We start from the raw sequence: 24,805 nt of genomic DNA, 5'->3' as shown, positions 1-24,805 counted from the left end.
GACAGGCCGGCGGGGGGGGCAGCGAAATCAGCTGTCCTGCCCGCCTTCCTAAAAATTTAAGTGGACCGGGATGACGTCGGGGGTTCCTCCCAACCTCATCCCGCGTTAGTTTCCCGCCGGTGAGTAGGCCCCGCCCCCAAATCACCGACGGGAAAATTCTGGCCATTGTAATTGCATTTTTTTTCTTCATCTGTATCCAATCTTTGTGTAAGTGATAGACCGTGTGAGTTCAGTGAGCGGGCATTGCATTTTTAAACCTCTGGGGCCTTACTTGGCCCGCCCACTCAAAATGGCGGGTGGGCCCCATTTCAGCAGCGGGGGTTGGCTGCCCACCCACCACTGAGCCCGTGGAGCCTGCCCACCCACCAAGGGCAAAATCCTGCCCAATGTATATTGCCTCAATCTTTCTTTCATGGTAGACCTGTAGTTTCTTAGATGAGTTGATGTGTTTAGTTGGATTGAAGATCTTGTAAGCAGAAGTTTCTCAAGTGAGCTGTTAGGCTTCTTGTAGTTGGAGGCTGATACTCAGGTGACCTCTGGGGCAAGTGTGAGATAATAAATAACTTTCCTTATTTTAAAACTCACAAAAACTTGCTGCTGAAATTATTAATTTGGGACAACTGCTCTGAGGGTAAAAAAAATACACACACCTCACATACAAAACACACTGATCACAGATAATAAGAAAATACAAATTCTGTCTGTAACAATGCACTGGCATGAGCAGTTGAGTAGAACGGTGTAGGTTCCATGTCATTCCATCTAATGATTATTAAGAGTTAAATATTCCTTTTAATAGAAAACTAAATGTTAAAGTGAAGCAGAAAGACAGTCTAATTACAAAAGCCTTCCAACAAGTCAAAGAACATTGTCCTATTGAGTTTTCTGATAATAAAACTCCATAATCATTTTACTATAATCAGTCTTGCCATCTTTGTGCAAACAACACTCAATATTAGGTGCGTGATGTACTACCCAGATCTTGCATAATTCAGGGTACGGCTCTCGAGATCTTTATTGAGGAACTTAAAGTGTGTTCTCAGAATTAGTCAAGGATACTAACACCTAGCTTCCTGGTGGTACTCAATATCATTATGCCTTTATTTGAGAACAGGTCATTGTTACTCCTACATTTTATTTGCTAATTGTTATTCCCATTTTCACATCCTTCCTTTTCCATACTTTTCCTATTAACCTACTGTCTCACAATTAATCTTGCTCAAGCTGCCAATCATCTGCAATTTTTGAAGGGGATTTACAAAGGGAGAGGCAGTCTGTAATGATAGAAAAAAGACAATCACCACACAGACTTATTGGCTGTTTTTAAGGACTGCAGTTATAAAACTCTCCAGAGCCATCTACCATTATGCACAGGTCCAATTTTGAGGAATTTCACCTGCTCGAAGAGGATGGTAGACACCCCCTCCCCCCAAGCCAAAAGAAATTGCAGCACAGCCTCATTATCACTCCTGATCTGCCGCCACCATTTTGCTAAAATGCCTTCAAACAGGATAGCACAAGTACCCTCTCGTTTCAAATGAAAGCCCATATATAATATACAAAACGTGGTTCTATGACAGTTGTGAAGTATCAGTGACTGCAGTGTACACCATGCATGGCCAACCCATTAGTACGAGGCATTGCGTAGTCTATCCAGCAGTCATTAGTTACATGAACAGTCATTTAGTCCGTTTGGGCCTGATCCGCTACTCAGTTAGGTCACAATGTAAATGCCTCACAACTCCATTTCCCTGCCTTTGTTCCATATCCCTTGATACTCTTACACAAAATCTCAGTCTTGAAGGGATTGCTGTAGACTGCAAGTGAAGGGGTGAGTGAAGAGGTTTTTTCAGAATTTTGGAAGGTCAGGAAACACTTAAATGATATCAAGTATCAGTATCAAATAGTTAACATGAGTGAAAAGAGAGGCTATGAGTTATTCCTGTATGCAAAAGGTTGTTAGAGCTTTGCCACTGGATTTGGTTGAAGTAGATGGAGGACATTATACCTTTTAAGAGAAAATTGGATATGTAATTGACCCAGAAAATGATGCAGGCCTATGAAGAGCGAATGGGGAAGTGTAACTGGTTTTGGATTGCTCGGGTAAAGGGTCAGCATAGACATGATGGGTTGAATGGGTTTCCTTTACAGTTCAGTTCAATTTAGTAAGAAACAAGTTCAACACTGATGCCACAGAGCACTAATTCAGACCGGTTGACTGTGTCAACCATGCCTCAGTGGGCAGCACTTTGATCTCTGAGTCAGGAGGCTGTTGTTTCAAGTACTGCTCCAAAAGTATGAACACAAAGTCCAGATTGGCATTTCAGTGCATTACTGAGTGCTGCACTGTTAAAGTGATGACTTTTGGATGAGGCATTACATCAAGTCTGTGTTTGGACATAAAACATCCCATGACACAATTCGAACAAGAGCAGGGGAGTTCTCCCCTATGTCCTGGCCAATACCTCAACCAACCTCAAAGACTTATCTGGTCATTATCAGATTGCTGATTGTCTGTTCAATGGCCTTCTAGATTGTGGAAGCAAAATCCATCTTCTGATTTTTGTAAGCACTTTTGGATCCTGGATATTACTATTGATGATAATAGCAAGCAGTTAACATGCACTGAGGAATGCAAAATAAACATGTTAAGTGCCCACCTATGATATCCCCAGCAGTTCTCTAGGTTATACATACTACTTTTCATATTTATAATGTATGTGAAAGACAGGAGTGCAGGAGATAATGATTGAGTTTATTTCTTTCTACTTTTGGCTACTTTGATCCAATATTGTACTGCTGAAAATTGAGCAAGAATTCTGAAGGGATTCCTTGATTATCTAATTTTATCATTCACTGAACAACAGTTCTACATTCATGTGAATAGTTGTGTGCCTTTGTGCATCTTTGTGCAAATAAGCTTTTGGATTTTAGTGCATGCTTCTAAATGTGACACTCTGCACCCTCTATATCACTAACAGGATTTCCTTGACAGTTTTCTGCCCTCCCCTAAAATTACTGGAATGAAGTTCACTAGCATTGGCCAAATGCATGTTCACTACTGGCCTTTAAGGAGAAAATTCAGATAAAACATTCTCACACTGCCCTCATGTGGTAATATCTGCTCATTAGATGTTCTGTAAAGTACCATAAAAATGAATCAATGGCCACAGATATTTTCCTCTGAACCTTATTTTTAAATAAATTAAGTGTACTGCTTTAAAGGCACTACAAATTCCATAAAATATTGAAAGCAAATTGCTATTTTAATTAAGTTTGACACTTCCCAACCCCCAACAAAAGATTTTAATTAATCGCATGCAGCTTTCCCTTTGAGAAACTAACATTGTCACAGAAAGGAAGACTGGGATATAGGGAGTCCTGCCGACATGCTCCCAATTTAAAAATACACTTTTTTCATGTCAGTGGAAATTGCTACATATAAAAATGGCACACCGCCATCTAAAAATAATTATACTTGCTTACTACAATGGAGCAGGTCTCTTTGCCAGTGCACACTCTGGTGTCATTGGTGATGGGCAGGAGTCTCGCGCATCTACAGCAGTTCCAGTCACTCCTGTTGCTGAATGCTGCTGAGCCACTCCAAAGACATAACCTAGACTGACACTTTAGTGCAATACCCGTGGGGCTGTGCTGCAGTGTTCTCTTTTGATTGAGATGCTAAATTAAGGCTCTGTTTGCCCTCTCAGATAAACACTAGGCAGGGTATAAATCAGTCCTCCCTATTTACTTTCAGAGTTTATATTCCAAGGTTCTACTGACAGTGAATCCATGCCAAAATGCACCACAGAACTAAACCAGTTAGTTACAATTCAGTTAGTCTATTACTCAAGGAAAAATGCTGGAATCTTTAATTAAAAATTGATAAACATATATGAATAAAGTAATAAATGGAATTAATAAATAAATAAAGATGAAGGGAACATAATTAGGAACAGCCAACCCAAATTTCAGAAAGGAAGATTGTGTTCAGAAGAGGTGAGAGATAAGAAAATGCAATGAATGCAGTGTATGAGAACTTTCAGGAAGCTTTTTTGCCATGTGAGATTATTGGAGAAAATTCAGGCACATGAAGTTTGGAAGAGGTGAGCAAATTGAATTAAAAACTGGTTTGAAGGTAGGAGACAGAATGCAGGCATTAAAATTTCTCAGAGTGGTTTAGAAGTAAGGGTGTCCCTCGGGATTCATTTTTGGGGCCACTTCTGTTCACTGTATTTTTCAATGATTCCAATATAGGGCTAGATGGAGTTCTGTCCAACTTTGCTGACCATGCTAAAATAGGAGTCATATAAAATAATCCCAAAGATCAATGATAGCTGGAAGGGATACTAATAAGATAGTGGAATAGACAAAAGGTGGCAGATGGAATTCCATGTCAGTAAATGTTAGGTGGCATATTTTGGTAACCAAATAACTATACCTTTAATGGATGATGTGGATTTGGGAGCTCAGATTCACAAAACATTAATAGCACCTCAGAGAATTAAGAAAGATTTATGTATACATATTTATTCGCCCCTTGTACAATGTCCCAAAACAATCATTATTAAGGGTAGCCACTATCAGCAACCAATTTTTGCACATCAAGGTCGCAAAAACAGCAAAAGTTAAACAGCCAAAAAATCTGTTTTATTAATATTGGTTGAGAGATAATGGTTAAGACAGGTCACAGGGAAAAACAACCCGACTCCTCAAACGGTAATTCAATACTATACTGAAGTGTCAGCTTAGTCTCTGGAGACAGATTTGAACCTACAATCTTCTGACTCAGAGGAAAGCATGCCACTGTGCCAAGAATGGCCTTGTTATGCATAAGGTCATTTAAAAAAAAATCGAATACTCAGTTTTTTTGAGAAGAGATAAAGAATATAAAAAGCAAGATGCACTGACCAATTTCCTTGGTATGACTACAATTGCATTGTGCAGCTTTGGGCTCTCCAAACTTTAGAAAAGGTGTTGAAGCAATAAAAAGAGTACAGCACAGATTCACTAGAATACTGCCTAGTATAGGAAGAAATTATGAAAAAAGATGTAAAAATTGGGATTGATTTTGTTACAACAGGTGACTTAATAAAGTTGTTCAAAATAACCGAAGAGAAGGCTCAGAGTAGATATGGAAACAGAGCAGGTACATGGGGTTAGGATTACTTCTCCAGAGGATTTCATTTTTTGAGGATTTCAATTTTGTACTTTTATGTAATTCTATGTAAAGGCATGAAGGTTATTCATTTTATCTGATGTGGTAACACTTGCATTTTAGCAACATTAGATATATTAATGAAAACATAAACGAATTACAGTTCAATAAATAGAAAAACAGTTTACATAGTGAACATCTCTGCACTTTGGACAGTTGAGTGAAACGCATTAGACTACACCAAAGTTTATTACCCTCACTGATAATTAAAGAAATTCTTTCAATTGAAAATGATTTCAGCCCTGTTTAATTTGTATGAATAAAAGTGTGGTTCCTGTTTTTGCTTTTCAAAACTGAAAACATTTTTTCTCTCTGGACGCGACACACTGAATAACCTGCACAGCCTGGAATGAAGTCGTATAAATTTCCCGAGTACTTCTTCAGCTCATCAATAGAGATAAAACCTAACCAGAAGTAACAAAACAAATTACTACAGTTAAAATAAAATTGTTCCCCTACACTGCTTTCCTTGAAGACTTAGCATTAATGCAATGTTTTGTGAAAACTATGCTGGGAGATGTAATAACGTTTAATTGTCTAATTTTTGATCTTTTGATAGAAGGAAACTCAAAAATGAAATTTCAAATACAACCAATGCATAACATGCATTTTAGCCACTGTAAGTGTTGGAAGATTTATAATCCCAGAGCAGCTAAGAAACCTATTTCTCATTTTTTTACACCATGTTAAGTAAGCATTGTAATAAAAACAAAAAATGCTGAAAATACTTAGCAGATCAGGCAGCATCCAAGGAGATGGAAACAGAATTAACGTTTCAGCTCTGTGAGCTTTCATCAGTACTGGGAGATGTTCGAAATATGATAGGTTTTGAAACAGTGAAAGGTGGTGATGGTGGGAAGAAGAACGAAAGGGAAGGTCTGTGATAAGGTGAAGGGCAGGATAGATTACATGACAAAAAGTTTAATTGTGCAAAGCCAAAGGAAATGACAATGTGGCAAGCAAAGAAACAAAAGATGTAACTAGAGGAGGTGTGAATGGTGGGACTCACAAAAGCTGCCGTCCAAATGTAAAGGAAACAAGAGAGAAACAAGAGAAAAAAACTAAACAAACAAAAAAGAACAAAATAAAATGGGGGTAGATGTTACGATCTAAAACTGATTAACTCAATATTGAGTCTAAAAGGTTGTAAGGTTCGCAGGCAAAAGATGAGGTGCTGTTCAAGCTTGCGTTGAGATTCAATGGAACACTGTGACAGGCCAATGGCAGAAAGATCAGAATGGGAGAAAGGTGGAAAATTAAAAAGACAGGTGACTGGAAGTTGGGGGTCACACTTGTGGACTGGACAGAGATGTTCCACAAAGCATTCACTCAGACTTCCCTTGGTCTCCCCGATGTAGCGGAGACCACATCATGAACAACGAATTGACTGATGTGTTTAAGATGAAGATAGGTGAGAAGAGGCTCATGTGCAGCAGAAACGCTAGAATGTTTCTGGCTACACGACCATGCAACTCAATGTTAAAAAAAAGACTAAACTCAAATATTTTCTCTACACCACCATTCACAGACCCTGGTAAACTAACAAGTACAGCAAAAATAAGCTGTGGTGAAAAACAGACATTTTCACAGTGTGAATCATAAGAGAAGGAATTAATCGTTATTAAGAGCAGAAGAACTGGAGGGCCAGCCCATAAGGATGGCAGAGTAGGGTAAGATTGCGATCAAAATTGCTGGATACCACAAGAAGGTTTTAAAGGGACTGCATCCCAAAGTTGTATATGGGGAATGAGGGACTAAAGATAGAACTTGCAGTTATATTGTGTCCTGCACATTATTAGGGTGCCCAAATCATTCAAAGCTAATGAATTGCGTTTAAGATATAGTTTTGTAGCAAATGCAGCTGACATCTTACATATGGCATAACCCCTAAACAACAGTAAGTAAAGGATTAAATAATCTGTTTTGGTGTTGTTGGTTGATGCAGTAATGCTGAGACATAGGAGGTACTCTTCAGCTCTTCTTAGAATAGTGCAATGAGATTTTTTGCATCCACTCAAAGGAGGATATGGGACTTCAATTTAATGGCACATTCAAACATGCAACATTCTCTCACTACTGCACTGAACTATCACCCTACATGCTTAAGACGTATAATGGAGCTTAAACCCAAGACCATATATCTCATAGGAAAAAAATGTTACCAAGCTGGCACTATAAAACTAAAATCAACACACTTTCCCAGCGTTGATGAATTATAAATCCAATCTAATTCTTACCAGTAACCATGTTGTTTACAGGGTACATCTGTTGAACATGACAAGTTGCAGCTTCAAATGATGGTGTTTCAATGACTAAATTCTGGTTCCTGCTTTGAAAATGTCATACAGCAACATCTTAGAACAAACATCAAATACTTTTTGCATGAGCTACTAAAAATACAAGTTATGACATTTAGGTCAGATAAAGTGACAGAGACTGACGCACTCCACAGAATTAATGCCAGCTTCCCATGTTATTGGCTGCCTGCATTGGGATTTGCTAAGCACATTAGGTGCAATGTGGCCAGATATCGACTGCAGCACTAGGAGCCTGCACACAAGATTAACTAAAATCACAGAAAATATTTAAATTAGGGGACTTTCCATAATGCATTATGACTACTTGCAGGACACTTTAGTTGCTAAATGCACATTTGGAAAGGAGTTTTGGGGTAGCACTAGGGTAGAGTAAATTTTAATTCTGGGTGGTCCTCTCCTGTAGAAAATGTCATCTTTTCTTCTTCCCTCAGACCTGTTCTTCAATAGAAATTTTGTGCCTCACTAGCAAAAAGTGGTCTACAGCTCCAGTAGCCTTCACTGATTGACTGCCCTGATGCTGTTGTTCTTAACGTTTTTCCACTTTCAGCATATCACGTGCTTTGTGCCACGAATGCCACCAAAAGATTTAAACTGCTTCCTCTCTCGACTCCTCCAATGTTGCTAAATTATTAGATTGTTTATCCGACATCCAGTACTGGATGAGCAGAAATTTCCTTTAATTAAATACTGGGAAGACTGAAGTCATTGTTCTCAGTCCATTCATCTGTCACCCTTGTGCCCACTAACATGGCCTTGCCCCTCCCTATCTCCACCAGCCTCACAATCCTCAGAGGTCTTTGTGCTCATCTAATTCTAGTCTCATGAACATCCGCAGTTTTAATCTCTTTACCATTGGCGGCCGTGCCTTCAGTTGCCTAGACTCCAAGCTCTGGAATTCCCTCCCAACACCTCTCTGCCTCTCTACCTTGCTTTCCTCCTTTAAGACAATCCTTAAAATCTACATCTTTGACCAAGTTTTTGGTCATCTGACTTAATATTGCCTTTTGTCTCTCGGTCTCATATTTTATTCTATAACATTCATGTGAAGTGCTTTGGACTCTTTAGCATGTTAAGGTTGCTGTCCAAATATAAGTTCTTCTTGGTGCTGTCATGTGGGGGGCTACTTATTTCTGCTAGGTGTCATAATCCTGAGGTAACCTGGTCTCTCCCAAGGAGCTTCCAATCCAGAAGGACTTCCACAGCAATTAACCAATAACTGACCTCAGGGTACACCTATTCTGATCACTGTCCCACAGGGAGTGCCTTAACATTGACTTTAAAGGGCGGGCCACAATACTAACTAAACGTTCTGGAACTGCTCGATTGCCCATAAGCAATGCTACTGTGAATCAGCAAGTTTTTAATGATGAGATCTGAAACAAGTAAGTTGGGACAACACTTTAATGTACTCACTGCTAGATCGTAATAAATTAGTTCCGTGAAATTTAAGCATGATAATGCCTATTTTATCAATTAAATATCAGAGGGTCCTGATGTTGTACAATAATTCCATTAAAGTGCTGAAAGGCAATTTTGAAGCGTGGCTATGGAGAACTAACTTCTTTTAAGAAAACTGGATTTAAAAGATAGTTTTTTGGCATTATCCCATAGCAACAGCCAAAATATTTTTTTCTTATAATCCACAACTTCTTAATTTTAATTAAGGGATTAACTCAAAGCCCCCAGAAATGTAATTAGAAAGTATAAATGAGGATTTCTAGCTAATTTTGTATTTAAGCACACAGAAATTGTATTCAGTGGAACCAAAATTTCCAGGATCACACTTGTGTACACTGAAAGGAGAATTCAAAATTAAGGAAAAAAGTGTTTGCTAGAAGAACATATTCTTAAGTATCATGGAAAGTTAAAGTCTGCATAAGGCAGGCAACACTGAATTAAAGTAGGTAATGATATACAATGTGTGTTTTATTTTGTTGAAAACAAATAATAGAAGAGTTTTATTATTGAATTTTAAATGAAAAGAAGCCTTTAATTGCACCTTTCACTACCACCAGACGTCCTAAAGTGCTTTACAGCCATTGAAGTATCGCAGGACAATGACAATAATAATAATGTAGAAAATTATAGTACCTTTTGTATCTTAAGCAGCAAGAGTGTCTTTAACAGAGATAGAGTAAATTTAAAGAACAAACCTGTATCCATTGTTCAGAACATCCTGGTCCATTCTTTCCATTTCTGGGCTGTGGCAGATTTCAGGTGTCTTCTTTTTTGAAATATCTTCTCTCTCATGTGGCTTGTGTTAAAAGTAAAGCAATAAACAGTCACAATCCTACAGCAACAGTACCTACATTAAACTAATGTATGGTATTTCCATTGCCCGTAGATATGTGTACCTGCCTACCTGTTGCCAATTTATTTAGAGCACATCTGTATGTGTATACATGAACATTTGTTTGCAGCTAATTGTAGCCTGTTAAATTATAGTTAACACTAAAATAGAGAATGCAGAAGAGACGGAGGAACCGAGTTTTACAAGAATACCTATGACAAATGTATTTAACTCTAGCAAATACAAATAACGGCATATCAGCAGAAAGAATGAGAAACAGTTCTACAATGAAGGGAACAGGATAAACACTTGGAAAATTTGAAAGGGATCTAGCAGACTCGCCATTTTCAATATGAAGAACAATGTGGAAAGCAAACAGTGATGGGGCCTGTTGGAATGGTACAGCAGTGACTAAATTCTGTAATTCTGCCCATCCAGCATGGAGCTTCATTTGATGAGCACATGATTCAGAAAATTATTGCCAAGGTATTGTAGATCAATCTTTGACTCCATAATGCTGTCAAGCAAAGGTCACGCTGGTCTACAATCACTGAATGTATTCCTACAATTCTCTAATGGTTACACTGAGGCGCTTTATTGCATTTCATTTGGAATACTGCGTAAATCTGTTTAAATACATCAAGTAGTTATCAGAGCATCTGAGGAATAAAATATAAAATGGAAGCAAATCACCTCACCTGCTGAGACTGCAAAGGATTTTCTTGCTCCCAAATGAAATTTCCAACTGCTGCTCTAATTTCTTAAACAGTTAAGAATAGGAAATAAATGTGAAATATTCCAAATATAAAGATCACTTTGTTATAAATATACAAAAGATAGAAGAAACAAAGGCACATTCACAGACCACATACAGCTGACTCCATCATCCATTCAATCTCCTGGAAGTTCTATACCAATATTCCTTGGTCCTGAATGCAATGTGCAAAAATTGCAGAATTCATCCTCAAGTCCACCGTTCATAGAAACATAGAAACTAGGAGCAGGAGTAGGCCATTCGGCCCTTCGAGCCAGCTCCGCCATTCATTATGATCATGGCTGATCATCCAACTCAATAGCCTGCTCCTGCTTTCTCCCATACCCTTTGATGCCTTTCGCCCCAAGAGCTATATCTAACTCCTTCTTGAAAACACCCAATGTTTTGGTCTCAACTACTTTCTGTGGTAATGAATTACACAGGCTCAACACTCTCTGGGTGAAGAAATTTCTCCTCATCTCAGTCCTACCCATATCCTCAGACTGTGACCCCTGGTTCTGGACTCCCCCACCATCGGGAACATCCTTCCTGCATCGACCCCGTCTAGTCCTGTTAGAATTTTATAGGTTTCTATTAGATCCCCCTCACTCTTCTGAACTCCAGCGAATATAATCCTAATCGACTCAATCTCTCCTCATATGTGAATCCCGCCATCCCAGGAATCAGTCGCGTAAACCTTTGCTGCACTCCCTCTATAGCAAGTACATCCTTCCTCAGATAAGGAGACCAAAACTGCATACAATATTCCAGGTGTGGTCTCATCAAGGCCCTGTACAATTGCAGAAAACATCCCTGCTCCAGTACTCGAATCCTTTGGCTATGAAGGCCATTTGCCTTCTTTACCGCCAGCTGCACCTGCATGCTTACCTTCAGCACCACTGACACCACTCACTCCTATCCCCTACATTATGCCTACTTGCCCCAACTCTCTAAACTGCTCTAATGTTGCTTACATTGACCCCAGGAAAAACAGCAAAATGACAGAGGTGCTGGAAGGTTGCAGATGCATATTGCTTAATAAAAAATCTAAAACTTTAAAAGGAGTACAATGACAAATCAAATCATATTTTACAAATAAAAATTCCAAAGTAACACTTATTCCTCGACTCTCATTTTACTAGTATATTTTCTCATTTTCCACAGAACATTACTGATCGGTGGTAGCTGGTAGCCTACTCTGAAGCTTTGATCAATGTTACTCTCTAACTGGATGAAAGGAAATATTTCAAAAATAACTGCAGTGCTGTTTAAAAATAAATACTTTCCATCATTAGTTTTATTTGTTTTTAAAAATGCAAATGAAGTGCAGCTCTTGAAAGCTTTTGTCAGCGTCACCACTTCCAACTATTCATGCAGGGGTTGTAGATTGCACCATATCACTATGTCTGTGGTCTGTTGTCTTCCCTTACTCCAAAAGTAACCCGAGAGACGTAAGAGCTGAGGAGTAGAAATGTGACTTGCATGTTGCACCAGGTATTGCAGCTTCACGTAAAAGATGCAAACAGCTAAAGACGTAGGGAGCTATACTTACTCTGTTCAAAAGCATATTTAAAATTTAAAACTGTTAAACCGTCCTAAACCAAAAAAATCATAAAACATTGATTAAATATTCACAGGGCGCTATTTTCAGACCTGTATTAGCATTTTAAACACTAATAAGCAACAGCAATGTTATTTTGTTTGTATTCTACTTTCACTTATGTACTGTCACCTCACCACGTTTCAGTAATGCGTGAGTTTACCACATACAATCCTTCTTATGCCCACTGGTCTTTGCATTAAGAAAAAATCATTAATTTAATTAAGTTTTAAAAAATCCATCATTCTAAAGATGTGCCCCAGCCATTACTTTTGTTTAAAGCAGTCACACCCTACATTATCTTCTTTTAGTCCCATCCTTTTTTTTAAACAATTTAGTTCCTGAGGATTCTTCTGGCTAAGCTGCTCAAAATCCGTGATGCTTGCTCACAATTACCAATGATGAGATCAATATCTGTAATATTAATCATCTCACTTATCAGCTTGGCACTAACCTTCATGAAGACAGGATGGTGGAAGCAGAAAGTGGCCCATAGCTACACTGTCCTTGATCCCGGACTTCTCACATGCCGATAGGTAACAGGCATGAAAAACTGTAGCCTTGTCCTCCATAAACTCCAAACTTTCAAAGATTCTAAAAAGATAAAATAGTGAATTTATTCATCAGCCCATGAAACTGAATTACATTTAAACTTGAAATTGGGTCAAAGAAGTAATTAATTACTTAAATATTCTTATTCCATTAATCACAACTTAAAATTACTTAACAGGTTTTTTTAAGATCTGTAATGCAACAGCAAGTTTCTCTTTTTAAAAGTACAAATTAACAGAATTGTCTATTAAATTTAAATAATATTAACATTAAATGACAATATACCAGCACAAAAGTTTCTGGCTATGTCTCCCTAAATTTAAGGGCACCAATACATATGAATATACAAATTAGGAGTTGGAATAGGCCACTCAGCCCCTTGAGCCCACTCTGCCATTCAATAATATCATGGCTGATCTGACTGTAATCTCCTCTCCACATTCCTGCCTACCCCCGATAACCTTTCACCCACTATCTAGCTCTGCCCCAAAAACATTCAAAGACTCTGCTTCCATTGAATTTTGAGGAAGAATTCCAAAGACTCACGATCCCCTGAATGAAAAGAATTCCCCTGCTCCCTGTCCTAAATGAGCAATCCCTTATTTTTAAACTATGAACTTTAGTTCTAGATTCCCCTACAAGAGGAAACATCCTTTCTACATCCACTCTTAAAAATATAAAATATACAATTTCTATAGTATTATACCTCTGTGTGTCAGGATGAGCAGCATCATTGCTAAATAAGAAATCAGCTGAAGACCAGTTTGTAATAATCCCACCTTCAGTGACTGCAGGAACAAATACAGGAGCCACGCATTAAAATCACCAAATTATATGAATACGTTTTCCTCTGATCACTGAAGCAAATGCAAACTCTTTATCCAAAAGGACTTAAAATATGTAATAATCTAAGTAATACAATCTCACAACTATTAAGGTAAATGTTTCAACTAAGAATACAAACTTTCAAACAAATGCTAATTACAGTTTTGTACATTATTTTAGCAATAAGTTTGACTATTTAAAGACTGTAGCCCAATTTCTACAGTAGATGAATATTTCAACTTCTAATTATTGTTTGCACTAGTAAATTGATTCCTAGTACCCATAAAACTTGCATATAGTCAATGACTGAATCTCTGGGGTAGAGAATTTCCAAGGTTCACAACTCTTTGAGGTAAAAAATTTCTCCTCACCTCAGTTCTAAATGATGGACTCATTTTTTAAAACATTCTTTCATGGGATGTGGCTTCCCCTGGCTAATCCCTAATTGCCCATCCCTAATTGCCCTTGAATTGAGTGGGTTGCCACACTATTTCAGAGGGCAGTTAAGATTCAACCAATTGCTATGGGTCTGGAGTCAAATGTAGGCCAGACCAGGTAAGGATGGCAGGTTTCCTTCTCTAAAGGACATTATTGAACCAGATAAGTTTTTACAACAATTAATGTTTCATGGTCACCATTACTGAGACTAGCTTTCAATTCCAGGTTATGACTTGAATTTAAATTCCACCAACTGCCCTGGTGGGATTTGAGCCCTTGTCTCCAGGACGTTAGCCTGGGTCTCTGGATTACTAGTCCAGTGACATTATCACTACACCACAGTCTCCCCCATCATTACAGCACAGAAGGAGGCTATTCAGCCCATGTCAACTCTCTACAAGAGCAACACATCCAATTGCCATTTTCTCACCCATTCCCCATAGCCCTCCAAGTTTTTCCTTTTCAGGTTATTATCCAATTTTCTTTTGAAGGCTTGATTGAATCTGCCACTCTCTTGGGCAGTGCATCCATATCCTCGGGTAATTCCCCTCATGAACTGGTCACTGGGCGTAAGATGGGAATGCCAGTGCATGTACTGGTGCCCTTACTGAGACACAGATTAGGGAAGTGACCAAAGATAAATTTAAAGCTGAATTGTGGCAGACATTGCATTCCCTATATTGCAATAGCGCAATAAATATAGGTCACAGCCACCGGCGTAACCGCTTGATCTTGGAGTCACTGAAACCTCAGGAACAGGGTGTGGAAGATCATGTCATGGTCCAAAATTACACTAGAGTGGGAGTGTTTGATCCACTCTACAAAGGACCATAATCTATAGTCGACAAAGCTAGCCCTATGGTGTATGGAGTCCAGCGGCCCAAGTGAGTTAAGTGGTTTCACATCAATCAGATGAAACCTAACCAGGTCACAAACACAGGACTGACGTCTAACGGTTCTGGTGAAATCACCTCTCTGTGACCCTGTGATCCAATCATGTGGGATTGTGATGAAGCCCCAATCCCACATGAGAGGGGTATCAGAGATAACACGCCCATAAACGACACTCCAGATGATGACACCTGGACATTAGAACACTTTTTCCAGGGGGCAGCTGGAGATCCTAACATTGAGATGTCTAAGGGGGACACCATCCCTGAGACAGAGAATGCCTACTCAACCCCTGAGAAGGAGTAACATGGATAGGAGACCCAGATGGGATCCTAATTTCATGTACCATTAAGTTCAATTGTATATAATTATAATATGCCTGTGACCAAATTTGCTCACACAGTTCGTGGGTTTTTTTTCTCTCTTTCTAAAGAATCATGGGGCAGGATTTCCTGGTTGGCGTGCGGAAGCGGGACCCGCACGCCGACACGTAAAATGACGCAGGATGGTGTCGGGCAGAACTCCCAACGTCACCCCGCGTCATTTCCATTTTCAGGTCGGGGTGGGGGCACAGCCGAATTAGCTGTGCGCCCGCCAACCTGTCAACGGCCAATTGAGGCCATTTAAAAAGTAATTGCGCTAGTTAAAGGATCTGCCCATCCAACCTTAAGGTTGGCGGGCAGGCTGGGAGCCCTGGCGGGCTTCAGGAACAGCATGAAACCTCATCCACAGGTGGGATGGGGTTTCATGTAGGTTTTTAAAAATTTAATAAAAGTTTAATTATAAGTGATGGACATGTCCCAGCTCACGTGACAGTGTCACATGACGGGGCATGTCAGGGAAGTTTTATTTTTCTATTTTTAACATTTTTGAATTTGGCGCCGATCTCCCTGAGGCAGCACTTAGCCTCAGGGAGATGAGTGCCCTCTTTCACACGCATGCGCAAAAGAGCGCACTCTCAGCTCAGGGAATCCCATCACCACCACCCCCCCCTCCACCACCACCCCACACCGGCCGCAGAGGGAGCGCAGAGCACTTCCTGGCGGACATCACACTGGGCGGGCCTCAATTGGCACGCCCACATAAAATGGCGGCACGCCCCCAATCAGGGGCGCCAATCGGCAGTGCACCTGCAAGCACCCACCCCTGAACTCCCCCACTCCCCAAACCTCCACCCCCCCCAAGACTGGGGGAAAATTCTGTCCATGAAGATGGTGCTAATGGTGATGATCCTGGGGTTCATGACTGGCAACCTGTGTCTGGACAAGATATTAGTGCTTCAAAATAATAAAGAATGATAAGGGTAACACAGAGTCAGTGATTTATCATACCCGTCCTACTGAAAACCCTAGGGTCGAAGCAGGGTTATAAATCAGGAACCTAAGAGCGGAGCGGGGCAAATTGGTGGGGCATGAGAAGGGAGGTTACACTGTGGAGTTCACAGCAATTGCAAAATAAAGTGTGCCTTCAACAGCACATTTTGGGAATTCAAGAAGGGAAAGGGATGTGAATCATTTGTGATCCATCTAAAAGGACGATGAGCAAAAACAATGCAGTCTGGTTTACAGGGAGAAAAGAAAATGGATGGGTGCAGATAGGGGATGCCTAGAATCCACACACTTCTCTTACTCAGTCAGAGTCTCAAATGGAGGTCAGGTTGTGTTGACCTCAGTGATGGAGGGAACGTAATGAGGGAGACTATATGTGTGTAGAAGGCAAGGCCTGGGGTGGGCCCTGGCTTCAGTCAGGATGGTATGGGAATAGCAGCTGTGAAAGGGGTGTCTTTGTCATTGGTGGGATGGGAGAAGTGTGCCCACTTGGCATTGCATGGTACCGCCCTGGTAAGGAGGAGATATGGACCCCTCAGGTCTGTGCGCCAGGAAAAGAGGGAAATGTTCTGGTTGTAACATTAAAGGCCACAAGGAAGCTCACTCCCTTTGTTAATAAGATCAAGATTAATCCAAAGGCTATAGATTGCCCACGCCATACACCGGGACCACAGAACGGTCTGGTTGTCATTCCCACACAAATGGCACAATATCACAATATGCACTACGAGGTAGCGCCAATAATGATTAATTTAGCGGACATGGGATTACCCCCATGGTGCAAATATTAAACACGTGAATCGAATGCTGCATCAAGTTTTGAGGGAATCCTATTAGCGTACTGGCACTGCAATTGATGAGGATGAACATGCTGGTCTGTTTGAGGGTTCAGAGAATCAAACAAAATCTCACTCATATGAGCCAGTACCACATAGCTCGATTAATAATGTGGCAATAATATTTAACACTGGGACATCACTTGTAAATAGTTGAGATTTAACTACTTCAGATAATCGATAAAAACTGTTAGAAATAGGTTAAGGAAGATATCGAATGAAATGAATGATGTGGAACAGGGCGAATTAGAGGAAGACCAAATTATGACCATTCATTTGCAAGATCTGGTGGGGGAATTGGAAAGGCATGCCCACCGTATGAATGAAATTCTAAAAGAGGATAAAAATGCCTCTGTGGATGCTGCTGAAAATGATACTTGCACAACGTATGGTTCTTGGTTGGTGGAATAGGCCCATGAAAACATCCAAAGCACTGTGGAAGAGAGATTACCTTCCTGGGTTATTGATAAACATCTCAGGGTTATGTCTCTGTAAAATCAGGGGACTCGTGCAGGTATGCCCGGTGAAACATGAATGCTATGTGGAGAACAGTAGCATGGGCATTCTAGGGTTAGTTATATATTATCCTGTCCTAAAGGAAGGGGAGAAATCTAATCCTATTTAGAGTCGAAAACATTGGGGTAGCAAGTCAGGGCCATGGGTCGCTTTATGACCAACACCCTAGGTACGTGGCACAAGTGGACAGGAATACTTGGGTAGCCCTGGGTTTGTCTGGGTGCACTCGGAGAGGGGAGATTTATGTCATCGACACAAACGTAGGAGAGCAGAACAGCAGATGAAAATGTTGCTGATGGGACGGAATGAGGGGAATGGATTAGATTTGCAAGTGTAGTAATGCTTGCAGGCGAAAATATACACTTGAGGGTGGCTGCTGTAAGGCATTTTCATATTTTGTTTATTTCTGTGATGCCCTTTGTTTCTTTTTAATATGTTTTATCTTCATTCTTGTGTCAAAATGTAATCAGTTAGGAGGTGGACCAATGTCCTGAGCTCAGAACTGGGTGGCAGGAATATGGAGTGCGGAGGACATCGAACGAAGGGAGAAGGTTTTTGACCAAAGACATCAACTCTGAGGCTTTTTTGGAACTTTTTTTAAAAATAAAGACTAGACAAGGATATACACGCACACAGACACAGACAAAGATGTGTCAGGACATGCCACCGGGGCAGTGGTTAGCCACCAGACACACTGATCACAGAAACTGTCCTGTATCCAGCTTGTATCTGCTGGAGTTTAGAAGAATAAGAGGTGACTTGATTGAAACATACAAGATCCTGAGGGGACTTGACAGGGTGGATGTGAAGAGGATGTTTCCTCAACTGGAAGAATCTAGAACTAGGGGTCACTGTTTAAAAATAGGGGGACACCCATTTAAATCAGGGACGAGGCAAAATTTTTTCACTCAGAGGGTCGTGAGTCTTTGGAATTCTGCTTCCACCACCTTTTCAGGAAGGCAGTCTTTGAATGTTTTTAAAGCAGAAGTGGATAGATTCTTGGTGAGCAAGGGGGTGATGGGTTATCAGGGGTAAGTGAGATGCAGATTTCAGGTTGCTATCAGATCAGCCACGATCTTATTAAATGGCGAAGCTGGTCTAAGGGGCTGAATGGCCTACTCTTGCTCCTTGTTCGCACGTGCTAGACAATGGTCTCTCAGGTATGTGTGAATGGCTTTCTTCCTACCTTGCCAAGATACCTGGCAGGTGCCTGCAGACAACCCCTGCTGAGAGCAGAAAATGACCACATGCAGGTTGTCTTTGCAGGCCAGGCTGGGATTGATAATCCAATTAGGTGACTCGATTTGAGACATTACGTTATATGCTGAGAGAGCAGGGTCAGAAAGGGCTCTCAAGAACATTGGGGCTGCAGCCAGGGAGTGTGATTTGGTGAGGCACTGGATGTCATGTGGAGGAATTCATTCAGCATACCAACCAGCTGGGGACGAGCTCTTGCATGTGGGTCTTATTAAGCAACTGGTGTTGTAACTATATACTATTGTTTAGTGCTTTAATAAAGGCTTTCCACGTAAAGTGGAAGTTGTATCCATAGTTTGTTTTATGTTGTTGATACCAAGTACAAGGTGAGGACCTTAGAGGGAAGTGAGAACCCCGGTTAAGAGTCTTTTAAAACTGTCACTCTCTCGGGCAATAAGTCCATATCCTAACTACTCACTGCATAAAAAAAGTTTTCCCCATGTCATCTTTGTCATTTACCTTAAATCTGTACCCCAGCCCCCCCACCCCAGTTCTCGACCCTTTCACAAATGGGAACAGTTTCTCTCTTTCTATTCTGTCTGAAGCCAACAACATCTGCGCTTGCTCAACCACATTCATCAGATGGATGACGGCCATATACACAAAGAAAGCTGGCCACTGGGTCACAATCTCTTGGCTATCCATACCTCTGCAACAAGGACACCTGCAAGCAAGATTATGAAGATGGCATACATCTTCATACAACTGGGAGATAGTCACTTATGGGCACAATGCTCCAGTTGAGGCCAAACCAGTGTTTTTATCTCAAAGAGCTGACATAGGCGTGATGGGCTAAACAGCCTCCTTCAGTGCTGTAAGATTCTATAAAATTTTCCATTATGTTTAATGGTAAATTCTAATATAATAATGCAATTTTAATTAAAATTCCATAAAAATTGTTGAGGTAGCATATTTATCATGTTTATTACACGCTTAAATTAACTAAAACATGGCTTTCAGATTACAAGGCAGTTTTACTTTTGCTGAATTCATCAATTCCAGCAGTTTATTATAAGTGATACGTAAGCTAATTTTTTGGCATTATGCTTTCTTTACCAAATCAAAATTCTATTTAAAGTTCTAACCAATATAAAAGGGCACCTTGCAAAATAACCCTTCATGCCCTGTTTTTCTTCACAAAAATATCATTACTAACGTAGCATCTCAATGAATATATCCGTGGAGAAAACTGGACAATTCGCTAGTATTTCACAAAAGCAACTAAGCAATTAGAGGCAAGGATCCATTAAAAGACAGTGCTAATTGATGCTTACAAAACTCCAAGATATTGATCTTATCCAATTGGGAAAGAATTGTTTACATCATAGACATAATCAGTGTTGTTAATTTTCGACAGCAGATAATAAACATATATTACAACTTAAATACTGAATCCAAATTAAAATAAACACTTCTTTTCTCAAATGTAAACTGGTATAATAATGCTATCAGCATGGAAATCAGGAGTTTTAATAATTTGGAATTCAGAGACATATATACCGCAATTGCATAATAAATGTACCAAAAAGGAGAGCTTATACTCAACTTCACATCAAGGATACATATTTAACATGTATTTACATACATTAAAAATATTTAATCAATTCTTGCATATTGCTATTGTCCTATCTTTAGTATTACAGAAATCATGGTGTTTGTGAACATTATGACCTACAGTTTTTATTCATCCCTGAATCTGTCCTACCATTTGACCATTTAGAGAAGCTTACTGGCCTTTCATTGCTGTTTGTGGTAGTGACATATCTGCCTGAAAAGCACATTTTTATTTGATTTTTTCCCCCAAATTTTGTCACTGCAAACAGTGGAAAATGATCCTTAGGCAAGTTGATTGTAGTAAACTGTTCACCCATTAAGAATAAAAGTTTCAAATCTAAATATACCCGAAATCAAATAAAAAAACAATTTAAAATAAAGACAGTTCGTGCATACCCCAAAAATCACAGATGTGCCTGCTTACACTTTGAGAAAACCAGGCTTTTTTGTTCTTGTGCATCATAAGTTGGAGGCTCTAACTTATTCACTGAAACAAAGGGAAAATAAAGCTTTCAATATTTTACAAAGCAAAATTCATAAATGTTGCAAAATTCTGCAAAATCGTGAAAAGCTAAAATCTCTTCACTCTTTCATTCTAATTCACAAAACAGAAATAATTCTTAAATTGGTGCAATATATATAGCGGAATAATTGTCACATTAGGTCAAGAATATTCAAGCCTTGTATATTTATGTCACTCAAGTACATACTATTAAGCCCTCTGGGCCAGGTACAAATGCATCTTCATAATCATTTTGCATATATATTATATACAAAGCCAATAAAACTAACAGGTCTTGACATTCTAATTTAGGATTTATCCATCAATCAAATAACTGCACTATCAGCATTTCTCAAAGGTTAAACCAGATACAACTGGAAATTTGGCCCATGCTGAATTCATGTGTTAAGACACAAGATCTACTAAAAGGTTGATTCAACGTCATAGTTCATACATGGGGAATAGACACGTGTTCAAGCAATTTGCCTATAGGTGCTTCATTTCATAGTCCAGACATACTGGGAAGCTTCAGATTCATGATTTCATCTCCTTTATGTTCACACAGATATACAAATATGTTAGAGAAAAAGTAAAATTACAGTGTTGGCTTCAATGCCTGTTTCATCATTCATATCTCATTTTAGTTTCAAGTGTCAGCTGTGGCTGAGTTTGTAGCCTTGTCACCTCTGAGTTAGAGGTAATGGGTTCATAGTCCCACTCTAAGACTTCAGCACAAAAGTCAAGGCTGACACTCCAGTGTAGCACTGGGGGAAATGCTGCATCTTTGGCGGTGCCATCTTTTGGATGAGATGTTAAATCGAATCCAGCCTGGTCTCTCAGGTGGGTGTAAATGATCCCATGGCATAATTTCAAAGAGGAGTAAAGAACTTATCTCCAGTGTTCAGGTCCATATGTAACCTTCAATCAACATTACAAACACAGATTATCTGGTCATTATCACATTGCTGCCTGTGGGAGCTTGCTGTGTGCAAAGTGACCGCTGTTTCCTATATTACAACAGTGAATACACTTCAAAAGTACTTCATTGGCTGTAAAGCACCGTGGAACGGGTTGATGTTCTGAAAGGTGATATATAAACCTATGTCTTTCTTTCCACTTCTGGCTGGGCCTGTTTGTGAATAATGCAGCAACCGCCACTGGATATTTACCGACAACCCCTCCCCTCTTCCCTCTTTTATGGTTTACACACCATAGTAGCCGATTTGAAATTTAAAAAATCATCACAACTTCTTGAAAAAAAAAAGCAGTGGAAGAAAACTGAAGAGCAATGAATGCTGTGGGCAAGAAGGCAAAAATATGGATTGCAATCATCAAGCAAATGGTAACCAGCACCAGCAACCAAAACTGCTAACTGGGTGCCAGGACATTCTTAAAAAGGTGACTACAACCAGATTTTGGTCAGATAACAAAAGGAGATAATGCTGCAAACATTCTGCAGATTAATGGGGCATCGTTGCACAGACAAACTGTACAAGTTGTTTTCCACTGAACAGGTTTGCTTTAAATTCATGACAGCACAAACTTATCCCTTTTTTTAAAAAAAAAAATTAAACTCCCCTTACATTTTCGCAATTCCTCCCCACTTTGTACCATCTTAAACTAAAATGAATTTAAAACCTACAAATTTTTCAGCCACAGCCCCTTCCTCAAAATGCCGGACAACTGCGGCGACCCTTTGACCCTGACCCTACCCCTCCCCCTCCCTCTTTGCCGGCGGCCGATCCTGTACGCATGTGTGCAGGTGTTCGAAGCCCACCCCCAACTTTGAGAGGCACGTGACGAGCAGCCGCCTCCGCCACGTGCAGGGCAGAGAGAGAGAGAGAGAGAGAGAGAGAAAAAAAAACGCGGCTGCCGATTGGTCCAGAAGCCCCTGAGCGCGGGAGCTTGCGCGCAGGGTTCCCGCCAGCCGGCACCAGCCGGAGCGCGCAAGCGCGATGCCTGGACGCGATTTTTAACGGGTGTTTTTTTTCTGGGAGTGTGAGAAAGGTGGAGAAGCGCGTGCTCACCTGGCGATTGCTCGGTTGCCAACACCTCCAGGATTGCCCTGGAGTCCCCAGCATTTGATGTTTGATCTCCAAGGGTTTTTAGTCTTGCCTTTATTGTCTTCATTCACTCATAGATTTCACTTGCCATCAAAGCCCGGGAGAAAAATAAATCAAGGTTTTTTTTTTTAATCACTTGTTTTTCCAGCATTTTCTTGTTAGAATTTTGTCTATTATTTATAAAAAAAAAATATTCAAAATGGAGAGAACAGTTGTTTTAACTGACGGTTAAGAATCATCCGATAGATTTTGGAATTAGCATAGGAGGGCGGTGCTCTGTCATGATGAACATGTCGAATGACCAATGGGATGGGAGCCAAGGGGCGGGGGATTTGAGGGAAGGCGGTCATATGCAAATTAAATCTCCCTGAAGAAATGCAACCAAAATTAGCAAACCTGTCTAAACTGACCAGCTGGTCAAGTCAAGTTGACACTCTTAGGTACGTCCACTGATTTGGTCATTGAAAGCACGACGTTGTTCAAGGTATTGTATTCCAATACAAACTTTACAGCATCTTACCTTTAGTTTTTGTTTATAAATGCTTACAAAGTCTGGAGTCTTCCATCCAGAGTACACTCTGTCTTATAGCATGACAAATATCATTCATGTACACAATTCTGTGTTGTGCCTGCCCAGCTGTCATGCAAAGCACCATTTGAAGTATTACACAGACCCTTTTGCACATACTCCCGTGCTAAAGTTGAAGGCGGAGATAACAGTGAAGGAATAATTCCCCTGCTAATTCTGCAACAGACCAAACTTTTTTAGCTACTTGGAAAATCAACTATGAAAGCACTGTAGAATTATGCATTTACAAAAAGTAACCATTTGGCCCATCACATCTTTTCTGGCTCTCTAAAAAAGCTGTCCACTCAGAATCATGACCCAGCCATTTCCCCCTAGCCTTTTGATATTTCTCTTGCATATTTTTCCACTTTCCATTCCAAAATGTTTTGTGGAACCACCACTCCCCCCCCCCCCCTCCATTAGTATTCCTGAAAGATTGACAACTGTCTCATAATAGAAGAAAATGTTTTTTTTTAACCCTCTCCCTTTAGTCCAACGCAGGCCATCTTCTCAGATCAATCAGCTATTTTTGTTAAATTTTATTGGAAAGTTTAAAGCACGTAGCGATCTTCCTCTGTCTTTGGTGCTGGTAATCACAGTTCGCTCATGGTTGCTTCATAATAACATCACTCCATTGATCCCTGACTGCTCCTCAATATTTGATCTCAATCTGGCAGCAACTAGGCAACCAACCAGCCCAGCAGAGTTTGAAAAAGAGGCCCAATCACATTGTGATCCTTGTGCCTGGCTTAAATTTAGTTATATAACAGTGATTAACAGTGCAAAATGTTCCGTGGTGTTTCACAAAGGGGGTAGTTCAGACACTGAGAAGCAGTCAGGGAGGTAGCCAAAAGTGTGGTGAAATGCAGATCACGAGGAAGCTTTTGAAATTGGGTTCAGATTGCAAGGTATAGGTGTTTAGGAAAGGAATTCTAGGCCAAGGCAGTAATGTTTGATGATTTAGCACTTGGAATAAAGGGGCAGTTCAGGAAGCAAAAGTAATCTGGTTGTGGTTGAAATTATATTATTGAAGCATTCCCTGTTAATGAGTAAATGTTTACTTGTGTAGGTTTAAGAGTTGGCATTGTATGATCCATGTATGTGGGACTCAATACAGATAAGTATACAGTAGAACAGTCAATAACATATGCCCTTAAAATTTAGTCATTTCTTTCTGATTTGGTGGAGTACCTCTTAGTGGCCGGTTCAGACGTTTAGAGCTAGATTCTTGACCAAGAATAGTCTATTTATCAACAGTTAAAAATGGACACTGAACAAATAGTGAAATTGTAAGG

General features: G+C 40.0%; 1 protein-coding gene across 1 annotated transcript; it reads right to left on the bottom strand.

Moving 5' to 3' along the window:
* Positions 1-5,464: 5,464 nt before the first annotated feature.
* Positions 5,465-23,026, bottom strand: terb2 (telomere repeat binding bouquet formation protein 2). Its single transcript, XM_041178218.1, has 8 exons — positions 22,907-23,026; positions 20,774-20,864; positions 13,439-13,520; positions 12,635-12,774; positions 10,525-10,586; positions 9,690-9,790; positions 7,456-7,544; positions 5,465-5,622 (listed from the first exon to the last, which is right to left on the bottom strand). Exons 2-8 carry the CDS (start codon positions 20,838-20,840, stop codon positions 5,465-5,467), a joined length of 699 nt encoding a protein of 232 aa, XP_041034152.1. The 5' UTR covers positions 20,841-20,864; positions 22,907-23,026.
* Between the last annotated feature and the right edge of the window lie 1,779 nt (positions 23,027-24,805).

This window comes from Carcharodon carcharias, chromosome 32 (genome assembly GCF_017639515.1).
Source record: "Carcharodon carcharias isolate sCarCar2 chromosome 32, sCarCar2.pri, whole genome shotgun sequence".
Lineage (NCBI taxonomy): Eukaryota > Metazoa > Chordata > Chondrichthyes > Lamniformes > Lamnidae > Carcharodon > Carcharodon carcharias.
This window is presented reverse-complemented; position numbering and strand designations above follow the sequence as displayed.

What these genes read in the sequence shown, in the direction of transcription:
- terb2 (XM_041178218.1), bottom strand. Translation starts at nt 20,840, where the DNA reads ATGATGCACAAGAACAAAAAAGCCTGGTTTTCTCAAAGTGTAAGCAGG. An exon ending in GTTCTGAACAATGGATACAG is followed by an intron (nt 7,545 to 9,689) that starts GTTTGTTCTTTA and finishes TTTTCAAAGCAG; the next exon opens with GAACCAGAATTTAGTCATTG. An exon ending in TGTAAACAACATGGTTACTG is followed by an intron (nt 5,623 to 7,455) that starts GTAAGAATTAGA and finishes ACTTCTGGTTAG; the next exon opens with GTTTTATCTCTATTGATGAG.